The 17897-nt window shown below is 45.5% G+C and overlaps 1 protein-coding gene across 2 annotated transcripts in view; it reads right to left on the bottom strand.

Annotated features, from left to right (window-relative positions):
- The window catches only part of PGM1 (phosphoglucomutase 1), an 80346-nt gene extending 75919 nt beyond the window's left edge, over positions 1-4427 (bottom strand). Inside the window, exon 1 of one of the 2 annotated variants that reach the window (XM_078156683.1) lies at positions 3710-4427. In XM_078156683.1, the coding sequence (XP_078012809.1) occupies positions 3710-3954 (245 nt within the window). In that variant the 5' untranslated portion in view covers positions 3955-4427. The remainder of the gene's footprint in view (positions 1-3709) is intronic. The other variant, XM_078156682.1, reaches the window with a different exon arrangement.
- Between the last annotated feature and the right edge of the window lie 13470 nt (positions 4428-17897).

Raw genomic sequence — 17897 nt, 5'->3', positions numbered from 1 at the left:
TCATAGCAGGCGCAAGGGATAACAGACGGAGAGAGCCCTAGAGCTCCCCTAGTACTACCCTCCACTCAATAGTGAGACCTAGAAGAAGGTCCCAACATGACAGAGCCCTCATAGAAAACTTGTGGGAAGATCTGGAGAAGGGCTGCACAGGCTGAGAAGATGTGGTTGGATTGTGATCAGCCCCACTGGAGAGACTATTGGCACCAATGAGATCAGAGGTCCGTTAAAGCATGGCCAGGAAAGAAGGCAAACCAGTCATGTCAAGAAAACAGGTCAGATGTTACTCTGATACCCCCACCCACCCACCCACGACACTAATAGAATAAAAGGAAGGCCTCCTGTGTGCTGGGTAGAGCCTCTGTTGACCATTTATGGAAAACATGTCAGTAAGCCAATAAGCATTTGTTAAGCACTTACTATGTGCCAGGCACTGTGCTAAGCACTGGAAACATAAAGTAGGCAAAAATACTGTCCCTGTCCTCAAGAAGCTCACATTCCAATGGGGGGGGGAGAGACAGAGAGACAGAGACACAGAGAAAGGGAGGGAGGAAGGAAGGAAGGAAGGAAGAAAGGAAGGAAGGAAGGAAGGGAGGGAGGGAGGGAGGCAGGGAGAGAGGGAGGAAGGAAGGAAGAGAGGGAGGGAGGAAGGGAAAGAAATTCCATATACAAGATGCATGTACATGGAAATAGTAAAAAAGGAGGGTAATCTCAGCAAGAAGGCACATGCAATAGGGAAGACTAGGAGAAGCTTCTTACAGAAGGTGAGATTTTAGCTAGGATTTAAAGTAAGCCCCAGAAACCAGGAGGTAGAGATGAGGAGTGAGACCATTCCAGGCCTGGGGGACAGAGGAATCCTGGAATCAGGAGGCTGAGTGTCTTGTGAGAGGAATAGCGAAAAGGCCAGTGTCACTAGAGCATAAAGGACATAGAGGGGGGTAAGGTATAAAGAGTCTGGAAAGGTAGGAAGAGACCTGGTCAGGAAGAGCTCTCAGTACGAAACGGAACATTTTCTATTGGATCCTGAAGGCAATAGGAATTCACTGGCGTTTACTGGCTAGGGAGGGTCACATGGTCAGACCAGCGCCTTAGGAAGATTAATTTCACATCTGAATGGAGGAAGGACTAAGGTGGGGAGAGTAGAGTAAAGAAACAAACCTGAAGGCTATTGCAGGTGATGCCTGGGGGTCAGATGAGTGGAAAGAAGGGGACATAAAGCAGATGTTGTGAAGGTAAAAACAAAACTTTGCTATAGATCGGCTACGTGGGCTGAGAGCCTATGAAGAGTTGAGGATGCCACCAAGGTTGTAAGCCTATGAGAATAGTGGAGCCTTCAACAGTGCAGAAGGTGGTAAAGTTTTGAGGGAAAGATAATGAGATCATTTGTGGACATGATGAGTGTGGGATGTCTATCCTACCTGGAGATTCAAGCTTGGAGGTCAGGAAAAGGGTTAGGGTTCAATGAAATGTGAGAATCATCTGCACAAGGTGATGACTGAACACATAGATGCTGGACGCTGAGTTAGTGTCTAGGGAGAAGAGGGGCAAGAACAGAGCCAGGGTACAGTGGGTGAGACCCAGCTCTAGGAAAGGATATGGAGGAGGGGATAGTCAGGTCGGTGCAGAACCAGGACAGCGAATGAAGTGCATCGGATAAGAACATAAAGAGAGATTGGATTCCTCAAAGAGAAGGTGAGGAAGGAGGACTTAACGTCCCTGAAATCTCAGATCTACCAAAGCACAAATAAATAATCAGGCCATGCCAACCACAGCCAAAATTCTCTTCTAGGTTCCAAGAAAGGAAACAAAAGCCTTGTTAACCAAATAGTTATATAACCTCTGAGATGGCTTGACTAAGGGGAGGGACAGCTGGGCTTAGAATCAGGAAGACCCAAGCTCAAATTCCGCCTCAGATACTAGTTAGCTGAGTACCCTGGAAAAAGTCCCTGGTCCGGAGGCAACGTTTAGTTACAAGTTAACAAGACTTAGTTACTAAAGCAGAACTATTCAGTGGGTCTATGTGGAGTGATGGGGAGGGAGTCATTTCTCATTTTTTAAAGTCTATGATTTTAATTTTTTTCAATCTGTCCCTCCTACTCCCCATCCCCAAAGAGCCACTTTTCAAATCAGACATCTTGGGGTGAAGTCCTGGCCCAGACACCTTAAATCACAGTAATCTCTCCTCTCCCTGCCCTAGACAGCTCCCTGTAAGACTCTAAACTGCATATCAGTTGTAGATCTGCAAGTGGCAAGCTCTGGGTCCTTTAAAACAACAACAACAAAAGTAGACAGAGTTAGCTGAAGTTACAGGTGCCCAGTGGTCGATAACAGCCCAGAGAATGGATCCGAGTTTGACCACACAGAGGCAGAAATCAGAGGTATTACAGCAACTTCTCAGTGGCCTAACAGCTCAATGACACTCCACCTGCTCACTGACACTCAGTTTACCTCTCCATAAAATAGAGGTAATCACAGGATTATAGAATGAGAATAAGAAACGTTGGGCCCCATCTAACAGAACTCCTTTATTTTCAGAAAGGAGGAGGCTCAGACAGAAGTGACATTCAGGTTGTATTCTAACCCACAGAATTATCTATGTGTGGGCGTGGGGGGGATTTATAAGGTGTTGTCCAATGTGAGCTATCTTTAGGGAGTGGGTGTAAGGTTGGTCTGTATGAAGTGCGGCCAAATTTAGATTATGGAGGCTTCCAAGAAAACCAAAGCAAACCCCAAAGTCCATTGGTTCGGTTTGAGTGTAGCCTGAGTTCTAGATCTCAAAAGTTCCTAAAAAGTTGGTCAAATACCCAGGCGAAGCTGCTCTTTGAAGAACCCCCCCCCACCCCGGCCGCAGATCCTTTGCTAGGAGGAATCCCTGGGCACCGTGCTATCTAGCGAGGCCTCCAATTCTTGGGCTCCTGGCCTTGCTTCCAAGCTTAGGGCACCCAGACCCCAGCTCATCCTAACTTGGTTGCTCCTTCGGCCTTGGCAGCAGGTAGCAAGGCCTCCCCAGTTCGGCCCGGGATAGCTTCCAATTGTGTGGGCTGGAGCCTGGGGGCGGGGGGAAGAGAGAGGGTGCCTGGCCCGACCCAGCCTCCCATCCTCATTGCATAAGAGTGCCTAGGGGTGCCCTAAAAAAATGGGGGAGGGATCCAGATACATGGCCAGGGGTGGAGGTGCCACTGGGGAAGCGTCCCTCTCCCGGATGTTAGACACAGGCTAGCGAGGCTGGGAGAAGGAAGGGCTCACAACCCCGCGAACAGCACGACCCTGGAGGGGAACGGGGCGAGCACGCTCGTGCCCCAATCCCTCCCGGGGTCCCGGCCGAGGGCCCAGACCTCACCCCAGCTCGAGGCCGGAATGCGCAGCCCGGCAACGTTATCTTGGGGAAAGGTTACTTTAAATGTCAAAGGCCTGGGGGCGGGGGATGGGGAAGAGGAGAGGAGGAAGGGACGAGGAGGAAGCGGCCGCCCAAGGTGAAGGCTAGAGCCGGCCCCAAGCCACGCCCCTGCCCAGCCCGGCCGTCCCCTCCCCCCCAGCCCAAGGGCCCGCCCCGCCCCTCTCCAGCCCACCCGAGCTCGTGGGAGACGTGCGAGGAACCTTGGGGAGGGCGCGAGGGGCGCGCCGCCCACGGAAGTCCTCGGCGATCGAGGCCAGCGAGGCCTGGGCCGCACGCACGCGCGGACCCCCTTCCACGCACCGGCCCTCCTCACCCCCGTTGGCCGCGGCGATGCGCACGATGAGCTGGATGGCCTCCCGCATGTAGAAGCGGCCGTCGCCCCCCACCACCAGCGTGGCCTCGGGCCGCTGCGCCGGCTCCACGGTGGCGAGGATACTCTGGATGAAGTTTTCAGCATAGTGCGCGCTCTCCTGGAACACTCGGACCCGCTTCCGCAGCCCGCTCGTGCCGGGCTTCTGGTCCGGGTACGCCTTGGTCTGCACTTTCACGATCTTCACCATGGTGGGGTGCTGACGCCGCTGCCTTGGCCTGGCCGCCTTCCTGCTGCCGCTGCTGCTCCTGCTGCCCGCCGCCGGCCCCAGCAGCTGCTCTGGAGCAAGGATGGTGTGTCACACTCACACACGCCCGAGACACGGCTCTCCTTAAAGAGACAGCGGCCTGGGACCTCCCCCTCTCTCGAACCACCCACTCACCAGCTAGTGCCAGGAGGGACACTGAAAGGTCGCTCCCCACCCCTGGCACTCATGGGTGGGGCCATACTGCCCGGCCTTCCCTCCTCCCACCAACCTACACTTCAGAAAAATAATCCCCCTACACACCCTCCAGGCCAGAGAAGGGTCAAGGACTCAGGTGGTGGGACATGAGAGCGCATTCTTCTTTTTTGAGGGGGTCTGGCTATTTTCCGCACGAGGTGTGTGAAGGTCTCTCGTAGTAACCAGTGGGGTGGAGGGAAGGATTTCGGGATTTGGGCTGGGAAGATGCCACAGTTTAGCTTCAGACCTTGTGCAACCTGGGGCCAAGAGCCTCTCTGGGCCAGTTTTCTCACCTGTAAAATGGAACAGATGGCCTCTAAAGACCCTTCAGGTTCTAAATCTGTGATCTACCAAGGACAGTGGCAAAGGGACCTGTTTCAGTCTGTGTGATCTTGGGCAAGTGATAGAGCCAGGATTTGAAACCAGGTCCTGTGCTGAGAACCTTTTGCACTGTTCTTGGGGATAATATATTTAGAGCTTCAGAGTCAATCAGTCAACAATTTATAAGGTTTGTGAAGCATTTTACATATATTATTTTATCTTGGAAGGTAGGGGCTATTATCCCCATTTCACAGATGAGGAAACTGAGGCTGCTAAGTCAAATTACTTGCCTGGGTTCTTACCTCATAAGCATCTGAGGCTGTATTTGAATTCGGGTCCTCCAGGTCCAGCCTCTCTATCCACTGTAATATATAGCTGCCTCATTATTAAGCTCCTACTATGTGCCAGGAAGCAGTACAAAGAAAAGCAAAAAACAGTCTCCACTCTCAAGGATCTCATCACAGTTCAGGTCACCTGATTCGACCCCTTTATTTTACAAATGAAGAAACGGAGGTTTACAGAAGGGAAGTGACTTGCCCAAAGTCACCCAGACAGTAAGTCACTTCCCCTTCCCCTCTGTACGGTTTCCTTATCTCTGACACAAGAGGCTTGAGCCAGAGGATTTCTAAGGAAACTTCAAGCTTGAAATGGATGATTCTTCAGCTACAGAGCCTTCAGTGTATCTTTATCATTACTGGGGCATACTTTCTCTTTGACTCTTAGTCAAGGGTGAAGTAACAGAGGATGAAGGGCGGGAATGAGAGCTGGAGATGATGCCTCCCAGAGGGGAAAGGGAAAAGCCCTAGGTCTGGGCTCTGTCACTTTCCCTTTTATAATCTTTAGAATAAGAACGGTACTCTACCTACCTGAGTTGTGTGGATCAAATGAAATAATGCCGATAAAGGGTTTTGTAAACCATCATTAAAAGCTAATATAATAATAGCTCACATTTACTTAGTGCTTACTGTATGCCAGGCATTGTGCTAAGTACTTTATAAAACAAGCCTGGGAGGTGGGTGCTATTATTACTCCCATTTTACAGATGAGAGTCTGAGGCAGGCAGAGGTGAGGTGACTTGGTCAGGGTCACACAGCTAGTAAGTATCTGAGCTCGGATTTGAATTCAGGTCTTCCTGACTCTAAGCTCAGCACTCTGCACTGTGGCATCACCTAGGTGTCTCATAAATGTTGTAATACATGCGTTTCAGTGTTGAAAGTGGATTTTAAGGAAAACATTTTGTTCTGTATTTGCTTTTTTCCCCCCTTTCTGCATGGTCTCTTTGATACATATTTATTAGTGATGCCTCTTTGACACATACTTACCAGTTGACACTTCTGCCAGTACTAAATATTTCCTTCTTTGCAGCCCTTTCCCCTAACTGCTGCAAAAGAAAACTCAGAAGATCCCAGTCATCCAAGAAAGTCAGTCCACTTGATTTGTCTGATAAAGCACTTGGTAGGCCTATAACAAATGCTAATTCATTAACTGACTGATTAAGAAGGTACTGTTTTCATTGGTCTAATGTAAATGGCTAAGCATACGAGGATACATTCTTTCCAAGGTAACAAATTAGCCAACCTCTTTGTTTTTAAGAAATACCTTTTCCTGCCTATACCCCCATACCTGCTCTTATCAAAATTGCTTAGTAAGACAGACACCTTCTCTTTCGTTTCTGTCCTTGGGCTTATGCAGGTGAGGAGGAAGAAGAGTGAACATATATGTCGTCTGTGGAGTTGTGAGGAATACGTGTCCATCACCTGGTGATGGTTAAATTGACTGGATAAATAAACTTCAGTTTACCTTTCTTCCCCTGTCCTGTGCTGTCTTATTTGGGCAGGAAGCTAGTCAGGAGCCCTGCAGATTCCTGCAACATCAGGTTTCAGTTGATTTGGAGAGCCCTGTGAAGGCTGCATGGAGGACAGGGCCTTCTATTCATTCACTGGGAATCTTCAGCTTTGAATTTTTGGCATGTCTCCAAACTTGTCAGGCTCACTGAGAGATGCCTTTCTCCCCTAAGTCAGAAACACTACCAGGACTGAATGGGTTCATCTTATGTTAGAATAATCCTTCCCAACTCTTTGGAGTAGAGCTGGATGAGGCAAAGAGGCTTCCTCCCTTTAGTCTAATTTAGGCCAGTTGTAACTTTTGCCTCTCAATGACACTATAAATAAGCACGGCTCAGAAGGCAGTTGGGTGTAGGAAAGCACTGGATTCTAATAAGAGAAATTCAAATTAAAGCAACTCTGAGGCTCCACCTCATGGCCTTAAGTTGGTAAAAATGACAGAAGAAAAACCAATGTTGTTGGTGGAGCTGGGGGAAGACCAGCATGCCAATGCATAGGTCTATGTCTGAGAGAGAGACAGACAGAGAGCCAGAGAGACAGAGAGAGACAGAGACAGAGAGAGAGATCACAAATTCACACTACCAGGGTTGTGAATATAAAAGGTCAAGGGAGATGAATTTCCTTGACTAGATTTGGAAGGAACCTTAGAAAACTTCTGATACCTTAAGGGAAGCTAGGTGGTGTAGTGGGTAGAGTACCCAGCCTGGAGTGGGCAAGGCCTGAATTAAAATCTGTCCTCAGACACTTATTAGCTGTATGACTAGCTGTACGTCAAGTCACTTCACCTTGTTTGCCTCAGTCACCTCATCTGTCAGATGGGCTGGAGAAGGAAATGACAAGCTACTCTTTGCCAAGAAAATCCCAGATGGGGTCACAAAGAGTTGGACACGACTAAAACAACTGAACAACCACAAAATCTGATACCTCCCTTGACAGGCAGCAGAATGGAGTGGAAGGAGCTCTGCATTTAGAGCCAGGAGATCCTGACAGGTTTGAGCTGTGTGTCATTTCCCTTCTCAGCCTCAGTTCCCTCATCTAGAAAACAGGGGTGATCATGCCTACACTTGGTGTGTTGCTTGGCCATCGTAAAGAGAGCACTTGGTAAGCCTTTAGCTGCTTTGTATTTCTCTACAAGAGGGCACCCAGCCTTGACTTGCTCAGCTCCAGGGGCTCCCTTTTCTTTTTCTGTTTCAATTTTATCATATTTTATTTTTCCCCAATTACATGTTAAAACAATTTTTAATATTTTTTTTAAGTTTTTAGTTCCAAATTCTATCCCTCCCTCCTTTCCCTTCCCCCTCTCTGAGATGGTAAACAATAAGGTATAGGTTGTACATATGCAATCATGTAAAATATTTCCATATTAGTCATTTTGTACAAGAAGATTCAAGTGAAAAAGAATGAAAGAAAGTAAAAAATATCACGCTTCAATCTGTATTCAAACAATATCAATTCTTCCTTTGGAGGCAGATAGTATGCTTCAAGTCCTTTGGAATTGTCTTGGACCCTTGTATTGCTGAGAAGAGCTAAGTCATTCACAATTCTTCATCAAACAATACTGCTGTCACTGTGTACAGCATTCACCTGGTTCTATTCACTTCACTCAGTATCAGTTCATGTAAGTCTTTACAAGTTTTTTCTGAAATCATCCTTACAGTGCAATTATACTTTATTACAATCCTATACCACAGCTTGTTTAGCCATTCCCCAATTGACAAACATTCCTTTGATTTCGAATTCTTAGACTTTTACAAATGCCCTCCTCCCTTTCTTTGATGCCTTTGGGATCTAGGTCTAGAAGTGGTATTCCTGGGCCAAAGGGTATGTGCAGTTTATAGTCCTTAGGGCACACAAAGTTCCACATTGCTCTCCAAAATGATTGGACCAGTTCACAACTCCACCAACAATGCATTAGTATCCCACTTTTCAGGGCCTCCTTGTTTGATGAGACAGTGCATTGCACTTGGGTAACAGCTCTAATTTTTAGGAAATTCTTTCTTATGTTTCATTGAAACATGATTTTCCGTAAGCTCTCAGATCCTAATTTTGCTGTAGAGCCAGGCAGAACAAGGTTGTCTAATCCATCCTCCATGTGACAGCTCTCCCAAGTATTAAAGATTCATGTCCCTCTTGCCTCTAGAACAGAGAACTCCAAAATGCAGGCAAGGGGGTTCATGGTCTGACTGGCTATGACCTGACCCTGAGGGATATTTGACAAAATAACATTTAAAAATGGAAGGTAGGGCCCTTGGATAGCCAATAATGGGGACTGTCTCCAACACAACCATCTCTGCCCTTCTCAAATACTGCCCAACTCTAGCAATCAGCCTTTGTGCAAGCTCCTAACCTCCACCACTCAGCACCAGTAGTCAGCCCCTCAACTGCCTGACCCCTGCACAAGTACTCTTGGGAAAATCCCCCCCGCCCCGGCTCTACCCCCAATATACCCAACCAGTGTCCCGCAGGTCACTCTTTGGAAGGTGGTTCTGGCTTCAGGGCAATGACCAGTGAGTAACAGTCCTGCCTCCATATTCTCATTTTGAATAGGACAGAGTGAATTGCATTAAATGAGCAGGCACTGTGGAAGGTCACAAATTGTAAGAAGACTGGAAAGGCTGTGAAGGGCTTTAAATGCCAAATGGAGCATTTTGTATGTGATCTTGCAGGTAACAGGGAACCATTAGTGTTTTTGAGTATAGGAGTGACATGGTCAGACCTGCACATTAGGGAAATGATGTTGGTAGCTGAGTGGAGGATGGATTGGGATTGGGAGAAACTTGAGGTAGGGAGGCCAGCTAGAAAACAATTGCAACGATCCAGGTATGAGGTGAAAAGAGCCTACACCAAGGAGGGAGTGAGGGGAGAGAAGGGGGCACATATGAGAGAACTGTGAAAGCAGAAATGATGAGAACTGGCAAGAGACTGGGGATGTGGGAGAACGGTGAGGGAGGGGTGGAGGCTGACACCTTGCTTGGGAGCCTGTATGGCCAGGAGGATGGACTACAGCTACTGACGGCTAAGCTCCAGAGACTATCACGTTGTAGACAATTTACATTCTTTAATCCAATTCATCTTCCAAATTTGGATGGCTTTTTGAGTGGTAATTCTCTGGGATCTCATCCGGGAGGCTCTACAGTGGGTCAGGGCTTGATGGTACCAATACAGTATGATCTGCAGGCAGGAACACCAGGAGAACCTCATCATTTCTAGGGAATTCCTCTTCAGCTTAGGCTCTGTAGAGAATCTCCTCATGATGACGGTGAGTTTGACTCCTGTTTTATACCTTACCTGATATTGCTAATCAGAGAGGCATCAAACAAGATTATCTCTCGTTATATTTTTCACTAAGTCATACAATTCAGATATTTGCATGTCTGATACTTTGTTGGAAGAGACATTTTAAGGGGGCATTTTGTTCCACCAAATCAAGACCTTTCTTCTTTTATATAGTCAGCAAACGATGAGCACAGTGGGATCTTGTATTCTCTTCATCTTTCAGTTAATTGTATGAAGGTAATGAGATGATCTGCCATGGAATATGGCCTGGAAAATCCTGTATCTCATCTTCGAACACCCTCAGCAAAGATGTCCTCAATGTGTGTGTATTCTCCTAAAAATCTGATGTTGATAGAATGCATTCAGGCATTGTTAGTTGTTGGCATTGTCTCGGTAGCAAAAATGACTGGTATATTTTTCCATGTCCTTAGTATCTTCCCCTCTTTCAAATCCCTGAAGAGACCGAGTATCATGGCACATGTTGATTTATTTAGGAGCATCTTATCAAGTTCTTCCTAGAATTTTTTTTACATCTTCATCATTAGTAATAGACCACTGCCTGCCAATTATTTTCATGAAAATCTTTTTGCAGACACCTATAACAAGCACCTCAGTACAAACTGTCCCCTGAAATGATGTTTCTTGTTTGACTTTGCATATTTAACCTATTCCACTGATCCACCTCCCTATTTCTTAGCCAGTACCAAGCAGTTTTGATGATTGCTGCTTTATAATACAATTTAAAATCTGGAATTGCTAGGCCACCTTCCCCTGCATTTCTTTTCATTAGTTCCTTTCATATTCTGGACCTTTTGTTTTTCCAAATGAATCATGTTAATTCTATAAAATAATTTTTTGGTAGTTTGGTTGGTATGGCACTGAATAAGTAAATTAGCTTAGGTAGGATTGTCATTTGTATTATATTAGCTCAGCCTACCCATGAGCAACTGATGTTTTTCCAATTATTTAGATCTGATTTTATTTGTGTGAAAAGTGTTTTGTAATTGTGTTCATAGAGTTCCTGGGTTTGTTTCGGGAGGTAGACTCCTAAATATTTCATAATGTCTACAGTAAGTTTAAATGGGATTTCTCTTTCTATCTCTTGCTGTTGGGCTTTGTTGGTAATATATAGAAATGCTGATGATTTCTGTGGGTTTATTTTATAGCCTGCAACTTTGCTAAAGTTGTTTATTATTTCAAGTAGTGTTTTACTTGATTCTCTAGGATTCTCTAAGTATATCATCATGTCATCTGCAAAGAGTGATAGCTGTGTTTCTTCTTTGCCTATTCTAATGCCTTCAATTTCTTTTTCTTCTCTTATTGCTAAAGCTAAGGTTTCCAGTACAATATTGAATAACAGCGGTGATAATGGACATCCTTGTTTCTCATTTCCGATCTTATTGGAAATGCTTCTAGCCTGTCCCCCTTACATATAATGCTTGCTGAAGGTTTTAGATAGATGGTATTTATTATTTTAAGGAAGACTCCATTTATACCTATGCTTTCTAGTGTTTTTAATAGGAATGGGTGTTGTATTTTATGAAAAGCTTTTTCTGCATCTATTGAGATGATCACATGGTTTCTGTTGGTTTTGTTGTTGATATGCTCAATGATGCTGATAGTTTTCCTAATATTGAACCAACCCTGCATTCCGGGTCATAGTGTATTATTCTTGCGATAAGTTGCTGTAATCTACTTGCTAGTATTTTGTTTATCTTGTTTGACTCTGGACATACAATAAAACCAATTCTGCCAATGCCTTCATTTGCTTCTCTAAGGAAAACCTGTGAACAACCTGTCCATTTGACTACAACCTCTTCCTGTCTCTTGGTTTCATTGATAATGTCAAAATTGATGTAATTCACTCCCGCCAATGGCACGTTCACTCCATGGTTATTGAGCAAGGATCTCAAATTTAGAATACCAAGTTGTTATTGTCCAGTCGTGTCCAACTCTTTGTTGCCCTGTTATGTCACTATTGTCCATGTGGTTTTCTTGGCTAAGATACTTCAGTGATTTGCCATTTCGCCCTGCCCAGGGTCACACAGCTAATAAGTGTCTGAGGTCAGATTTGAACTCATGAAGATGAGGCTTTCTGGCACCAGACCCAGTACTCTATCCACTGAGCCACCTAGCTGCCTCCGAGTACCAATAGCCAAGTTTAATTTTATAGCCAGCCTAGAAACTGGCTCTTAGTACCTTCTGCCCCTCCTTCTGTCACTCTGCCATGATTACCAAGGAAACAGGAAGGAGCAGTGCAGGCCTGAGGGCCATTTTGTCTTCTTCTTGGTCTCATGCATTGCTGTGGTTGAAGAATTCATCACCAAGTGCTCAGCCTACTGATGAGCTCCTCAAGGTTAGCTAAACTGGTGACCAGAAAGCAGACTCAGTCTGTTGTCAAGAGCATACCCAAAGGCTTTCCAACATGGTAGAGCATGCCGGAGATTCTGTTTGGTTGGCAATGCCTTAATCTTAAGGCAAAGCCTTAGACCTTAGAATCTAAGGTCACCTTCGTGCCACAGTGGAGTAGGACTTTGTTGTTGTCATTGTTTTAATCTAGGTCGCTAACAGAACTGGTTCAAAGAGAAAACTATATGGCAAGGAAGTACAGAATCCATCACTTGGAGCTGATATCAATTCATCATTAAAAAACAGTGAGAAATAATCCATTTGGACCCCTACTCTATTCCAATCGGTTTGTTATTCTACATACATCATATAGGGATAGATAGGTTCTATGTAATCTTCACTACTTGTTTACCAAGTTATGAGGCTCACTTACACAACCCCAAGAATGCTGACAAAGATGTCTCATACTGTTTTACTTGGCTTCATGTCTAAACCCAGAATGGGTGGGATGCCTCGATGCTTTGGAAAGTCCCCCAATTTATTTTTGTACCTCCAAACTTCTTTTTCTTGTCCAACATGGGCAAATGACTGTCTTATGACCACTTAATCAGTGGAGATGCCCCATGCTTCACCCAACCTGGAGCTCCCCTGCTGATATGTTACTTTTGGCCCTCAAGAGCAAGGTCTATCAACCAATGAGAGTCTGTATTTCACCATGCCTCTTTTTCATATTTGTAAACCCTACAAAAACAAGGTCCTGGAAGAAGAGGACGTCTCAGATGGTGAAGAAGATCTGAGGCCACTTCATTATAGGGGACCATGGATCCTTGAATAAAGTGTCATTGGCTCAGAGCTCTGCCTCAGTCTCTTTTATTGTAGGTTGGACAATTTTAATCTCCATAAAGCACTATTTGTATCGGGTGGTTCGACTACCTTCTAACTCAAATGTCACTTAGCCCATATTTCTCTTTCTTGTCCATAAGGATAAAGAAACAAACGAATGAATGAATGAATCCAGACACACTGTCTACAGCATTCTCTTGATCTCCCCATCTAGCGGCTTTTTCTAAAGACGTGAGGTCAGTCTTCTACAATTTGTTCTAATGAAGCCATACTGATTCCTAGTGATCCCTACTTCCCTAAGGGGTCACAGGCCATTTATTTAATCTGTTCTAGATTTTGCTGGGTTGGGGATCAATAAGACCTATAATATTTACCTCGAGAGTTGTTGGGAGAATCACATGAGATAATGAAAGTAAAGTGCTACATAAATGTTTTCTGTTGATATGATTATTGTTGTTATTTTTGTTATTAGGAAGAGTCAATAATTTGTCAAACCTACTTTCTTCCTCTTCTTGAAAATCCACACCTTTGTTCATCTTCAGTCCTGTAGCATCTTGACTATTCTCCCAAAATACTCCAAGATCGCTGACAGTGGTTTAGTAATCACATGTAAAAGCCCTGCTCTATATCCCAGGATGTAACTTACTCTGTGGAAACCCAGAATCCTTACTTCGTTCGGGCTTCAACAGCATCTTAACTATTTGGTGCAGTAGGGGGAACCTTACGCTTGGTATCAAGAAGACCTGAGTTCAAGTCTTGCCTCAGCTATTTGCTGTGTGACCCTAGACAAGTAGCTTAATCTCTGAGCCTGAGTTTCCTCACTTACAAAATGGGGTCAATAATAGCGCTTCACAGTGCTTTGCAAACCTTAAAATGCTAATTTTTTTGTTCTTGATGCTCTGAAAATAATTCTCAATAGGAAAAACAATGAGGAGCAAAACTGCAATTGAATAGGTTTGGTTTCTCTTTTTCACCAACTGACATTACCCCATCTGCTTTTCATAGCAGGCCTGTCATTTCCTGGTTTCTCTCCTTGTCCTCTATAAGTTTAAGGGTTGTTTTTAAAAAACCCTTTTGCTTATCTGAACACTTTTTTATAAGCCTCAATGTATTCCAAACTTTAAGCCTGCTGACCTTCTTTCAGGTTTGTGATGCTTCCTTATCTTTGTCCTCAGTGAAATGCCCCAGCTTTCACTCTTAGCAAACGTCCTCTGGAAATCTGAGCTTTTCTGAGGAATCTCTTTGAAGCAGCACTGGTATCTTTAGACACTTGTTCTCTCCCTCCTTGGAATCCTTCTCATTAGTGTAGGCAGACTTTAGTTTTTCAGTGTACGAACTGGCTCACACCCAAGCTCAGCTGGGGAAGGGGCAGCCCTGTACTGCGTGTGGAATGTGATTCCGAAGTGGTGGAAAGAATGTCCTTGAAGATGTCTGGAGGCACAGAGTTGGTCAAACAGTTTAGGAGAGGAGACAGGTTCTTCTCTCCTGCCTCAGGAAAGGACATCTAAGGTTTAAGGCACTCAACCTGAGTCATGTGGAGAGAGACAGTGAGCCTCTGGAAGCAGCAGACATGGAGGGGGCAGCTGGCTCCTCACCAGATCCATGATTTACAGCTTGCTTCCCTAGAGACTTGGTAGAATTTCTCCTTTGGTGAAATTGGGACTCCTCTCCTGATTAAGCTGATATCTCCTTTTCTGGTATGTCCTAATGGGTGGAACTTCTCCAAGATCACCTTGCTATGTTCTTGGATAAATGAGTTTGCTCACTATTCACTATCTGTGATGGTTTTTTGTATAACTAGAGTTTGGTGGGAAGATTAAAGCCTGTGGGGGAAAGCTGGGGATTTTGTCATTCAGTCGTTTTTCAGTTGTGTCTGATTCTTCATGACCCCATTTCGGGTTTTCTTGGCAAAGATGCTGGAGTGGTTTGTCATTTCCTTCTCCAGTTCATTTTACAGAGGCAAACAGTATTAAGGGATTCGTCCACAGTCACACAGCTAGGAAGTGTCTGAGGCTGGATTTGAACTTGGGAAGATGACTCTTCTCGACTCCAAGCATAGTGCTCTGTTCACTATGCCCCTTAGCTACCCTTGGAAGCACTCTCCCACTTCAAGAGATAATAAACAAAGAAGCTAGGAACTTTTTCCTTTTGAACTTAAAAAATCATGCCTCTAGTCCAGCCATAATTAGCAGGGCAGGCAGGTATTACTCTCTCAGAGGAGAATTTAGCATCCGTCTTCATGACCTTGGGCAGCTAGGTGGCACACTGGATAGAGGGCCTGGCCTGGAGTCAGAAAGATTCATCTTCCTGAGTTCAAATCTGGCCTCGGATGCTTACTAGCTGTGTGACCCTGGGTAAGTCACTTCACCCTGTTTGCCTCAGTTTCCTCATCTGTCAAATGAGCTGGAGAAGGAAATGGCAAACCACTCCAGGATCTTTGCCAAGAAAACCTCAAATGGGGTCACAAAGAGCCAGACACAACTGAAAGGCCTGAATAATAGCAATCTCATGACCCATTCCCCTGTTCCCCTCAAGGCAGTAACCACAATCTTCCTTGAAGGAGAGGCAAGATTCCAGAGATTCCTACCCATGCCTTCCTCTGAGCTGCATTTAGACCTCCTATGGGAATATATACTACTCCTATGGGTAGCATGTGCTTTAAGAAGACATTTCAATAATCCAAAAAGTTAAAAAGGAAATTATTAAAAGCCTACCAGGTACAGAGCACTATGCTAAGCGCAGAGCATGAAGAACAGAAATGAAAAGCAGTTTTTCCTGGGGGCACAGACAAGTAAATAGGAACCTAATGCTGTATAGTCTAAGCAGGGTCAGCACCCACAACTGGGGAGCAGGGGTCAGAAAAACTTCTCGTAGGAGACAGCACTTGAGCCTTGGCAGAAGCTAAGGAGTCTTAAGCAGGAGAAGAGCTCAGAGGCCATTTCATCCACCCCTTCATTCTGTGGGCCCAGGGAAGTTGTGACTTGTCTAAAGTCATCTGCAGGGTGTAACCACAGGTTCACCTTTTGCCAGAGTCATTACTGTGGAAACTCAAAGATTATCAATGCCCGTCCCTGGCAGACTATCAGAAATCCTGACGTTGTCTTTGACTTTGAACTTGAGCAGACTTCTGCAAAGAAGCCCATAAGATGACTACAGGCAACTGATATCTTAACTGGGAAGTAGAAGCCGTGGCAGAGGACCAGAGACTGTGAGAGACTGAGGCAGATTTGATGCCATTGGCTGACAACGTGGAGATTGAGAATGGTAGCCAAGAAGGGGAGGCCCTGAGAGAGCTGATTGGACAGAGGCGATGGCCCATGGGGGGTGGGGGCAGCCTGAGCCTCTGTCTCTATCCTCCTCCATCCAGAAATGTGAAGTCACCTTCATTGTCCTGGCCACCATTCCCTTGCTGCTTTTCCCCCTTTGTCCCCTTGGCTTCAGGACAAAGCCAGCCACATTGAGTGGGTTATTTTCCTAAATGCTGCTCAGACATTGAGAAGAGGCTGGTGAGCAGGCATTGGTAGGCTTGGCTTAGACAGTTCCCTCATGTGCAAGAAGCTGGGGAGACTGCTTCTGGGGAGGGATGATGACATGGAACAGAAGAGCCTCGGAGCCATTTGGAACATGTACAGACCTTCTGTGCTGGTTCTGATCTCTGCTTGTGACTCTCCAGATTTCACCTCCGTGCCTCAGCTGCCTTCTCCCCCTGAAACACTCCTCTGCTCACTGGATCCTCCTGGCACCTCCATTTGGACGAGCAGCCTGAGCCCGCCATGTTTCATTTCCTTCCCAGCCCAGTTTTCACTTCTCCAGACCTCACCCCTTGCCCCCACCAAGGTCCCTTCTCCCTACCTCCCCCCACTGTCTCTCCCCTTCAGCTCCTCTGTGTGTGTTGTGTTCCCCCATCAGAACGTAAGCTCCATGAGGACAGGGACTGTCTTTCTTTTTGACTTGTGTTTCTATCTCCAGCCCTTAGAATAAACATAGTAAGTGCTCAATAAAAGCGTGTTGCCTGCCTGCGTATTGTTAAAGCCTTTTCATCTTTTAGCCGATTCTTTCCTGCAGCTTCTGGGAGCCAAGAGAGATGGTGACTTTGTAATTGGGGCTCAAAGACTTCTCATTTGGGGACACTGATTACTCAGCGCTCCACACCTGTGTAAGGGGAGGGTTGGCAAGAGCTTGGGAGAAAGGAGGTCCTGGTCTTTTGGCTTCCAACTTCAAAAAAGAAGGCACGGTTTTAGATTCTCTCCAGGTGCCTCAAGGGAAGAAGTTGACATGTAGGGAAGCTGGCACCTTGATTATGTCCCTCTCCACATTGCTACAGGAGAGACCTTGGGGACTTTCCCCTTTGGTGAGATCTGGGACTCTTTCTCTTGGTTGAGATACGCTTACCTCCACTCTGAGAGTTCATTCACTATGTATTATCTAATATATTCCAATCTGGGTCACTTCTTTCATACCTCTTTGCTATTGGCTTAGATAAGTGGGCTTGCTATTCTGGGGTTCTTTATGGAATTGGCATTTAGCAGAAAGAGAGTTAAGCCCTGAATACAGAGACCGTGGCATTCCTTCATTGTTAAGGGACAGCAATTGGGATCTTATCTCGAACATAGAAATTATTCACCCTAGCCTAACAATGTTTATGGTGTTCTCGTTCGGTCTTTTTTTTAGTTGTCTCTGACTCTTCATGGCCCCATTTGGGGTCTTCTTGGCAAAGATACTGGAGCGGTTTGCCACTTCCTTCTCCAGCTCATCGTATAAATGAGGAAACTGAGGCAAATAAGGTTAAGTGACTTGCCCAGGGTCACACAGTTGGAAAGTGTCTGAGGCCAGATTTGAACTCAAGAAGATGAGTCTTTCTGGTTCTGCACACTTAGCCACGCTAATAATATTTATGGGGGGCAGATAAACATAATTCTAATCCATTAGATTGTAAACTCTTTGAGAGTAGGAGCTATCTTTTCCCTCTTTGCATCCTACCAATTCACTCCTGGTGATATGTGCGCTAAGAGCTAGTCAGCAAACGGTTAGTGCTTCCCCTCAACAGGTTACAGGTAT

The sequence above is a fragment of the Phascolarctos cinereus genome, unplaced genomic scaffold (genome assembly GCF_003287225.1).
Source record: "Phascolarctos cinereus isolate Bilbo 61053 unplaced genomic scaffold, phaCin_HiC Scaffold_5;HRSCAF=322, whole genome shotgun sequence".
Classification (NCBI taxonomy): Eukaryota; Metazoa; Chordata; class Mammalia; order Diprotodontia; family Phascolarctidae; genus Phascolarctos; species Phascolarctos cinereus.
This window is presented reverse-complemented; position numbering and strand designations above follow the sequence as displayed.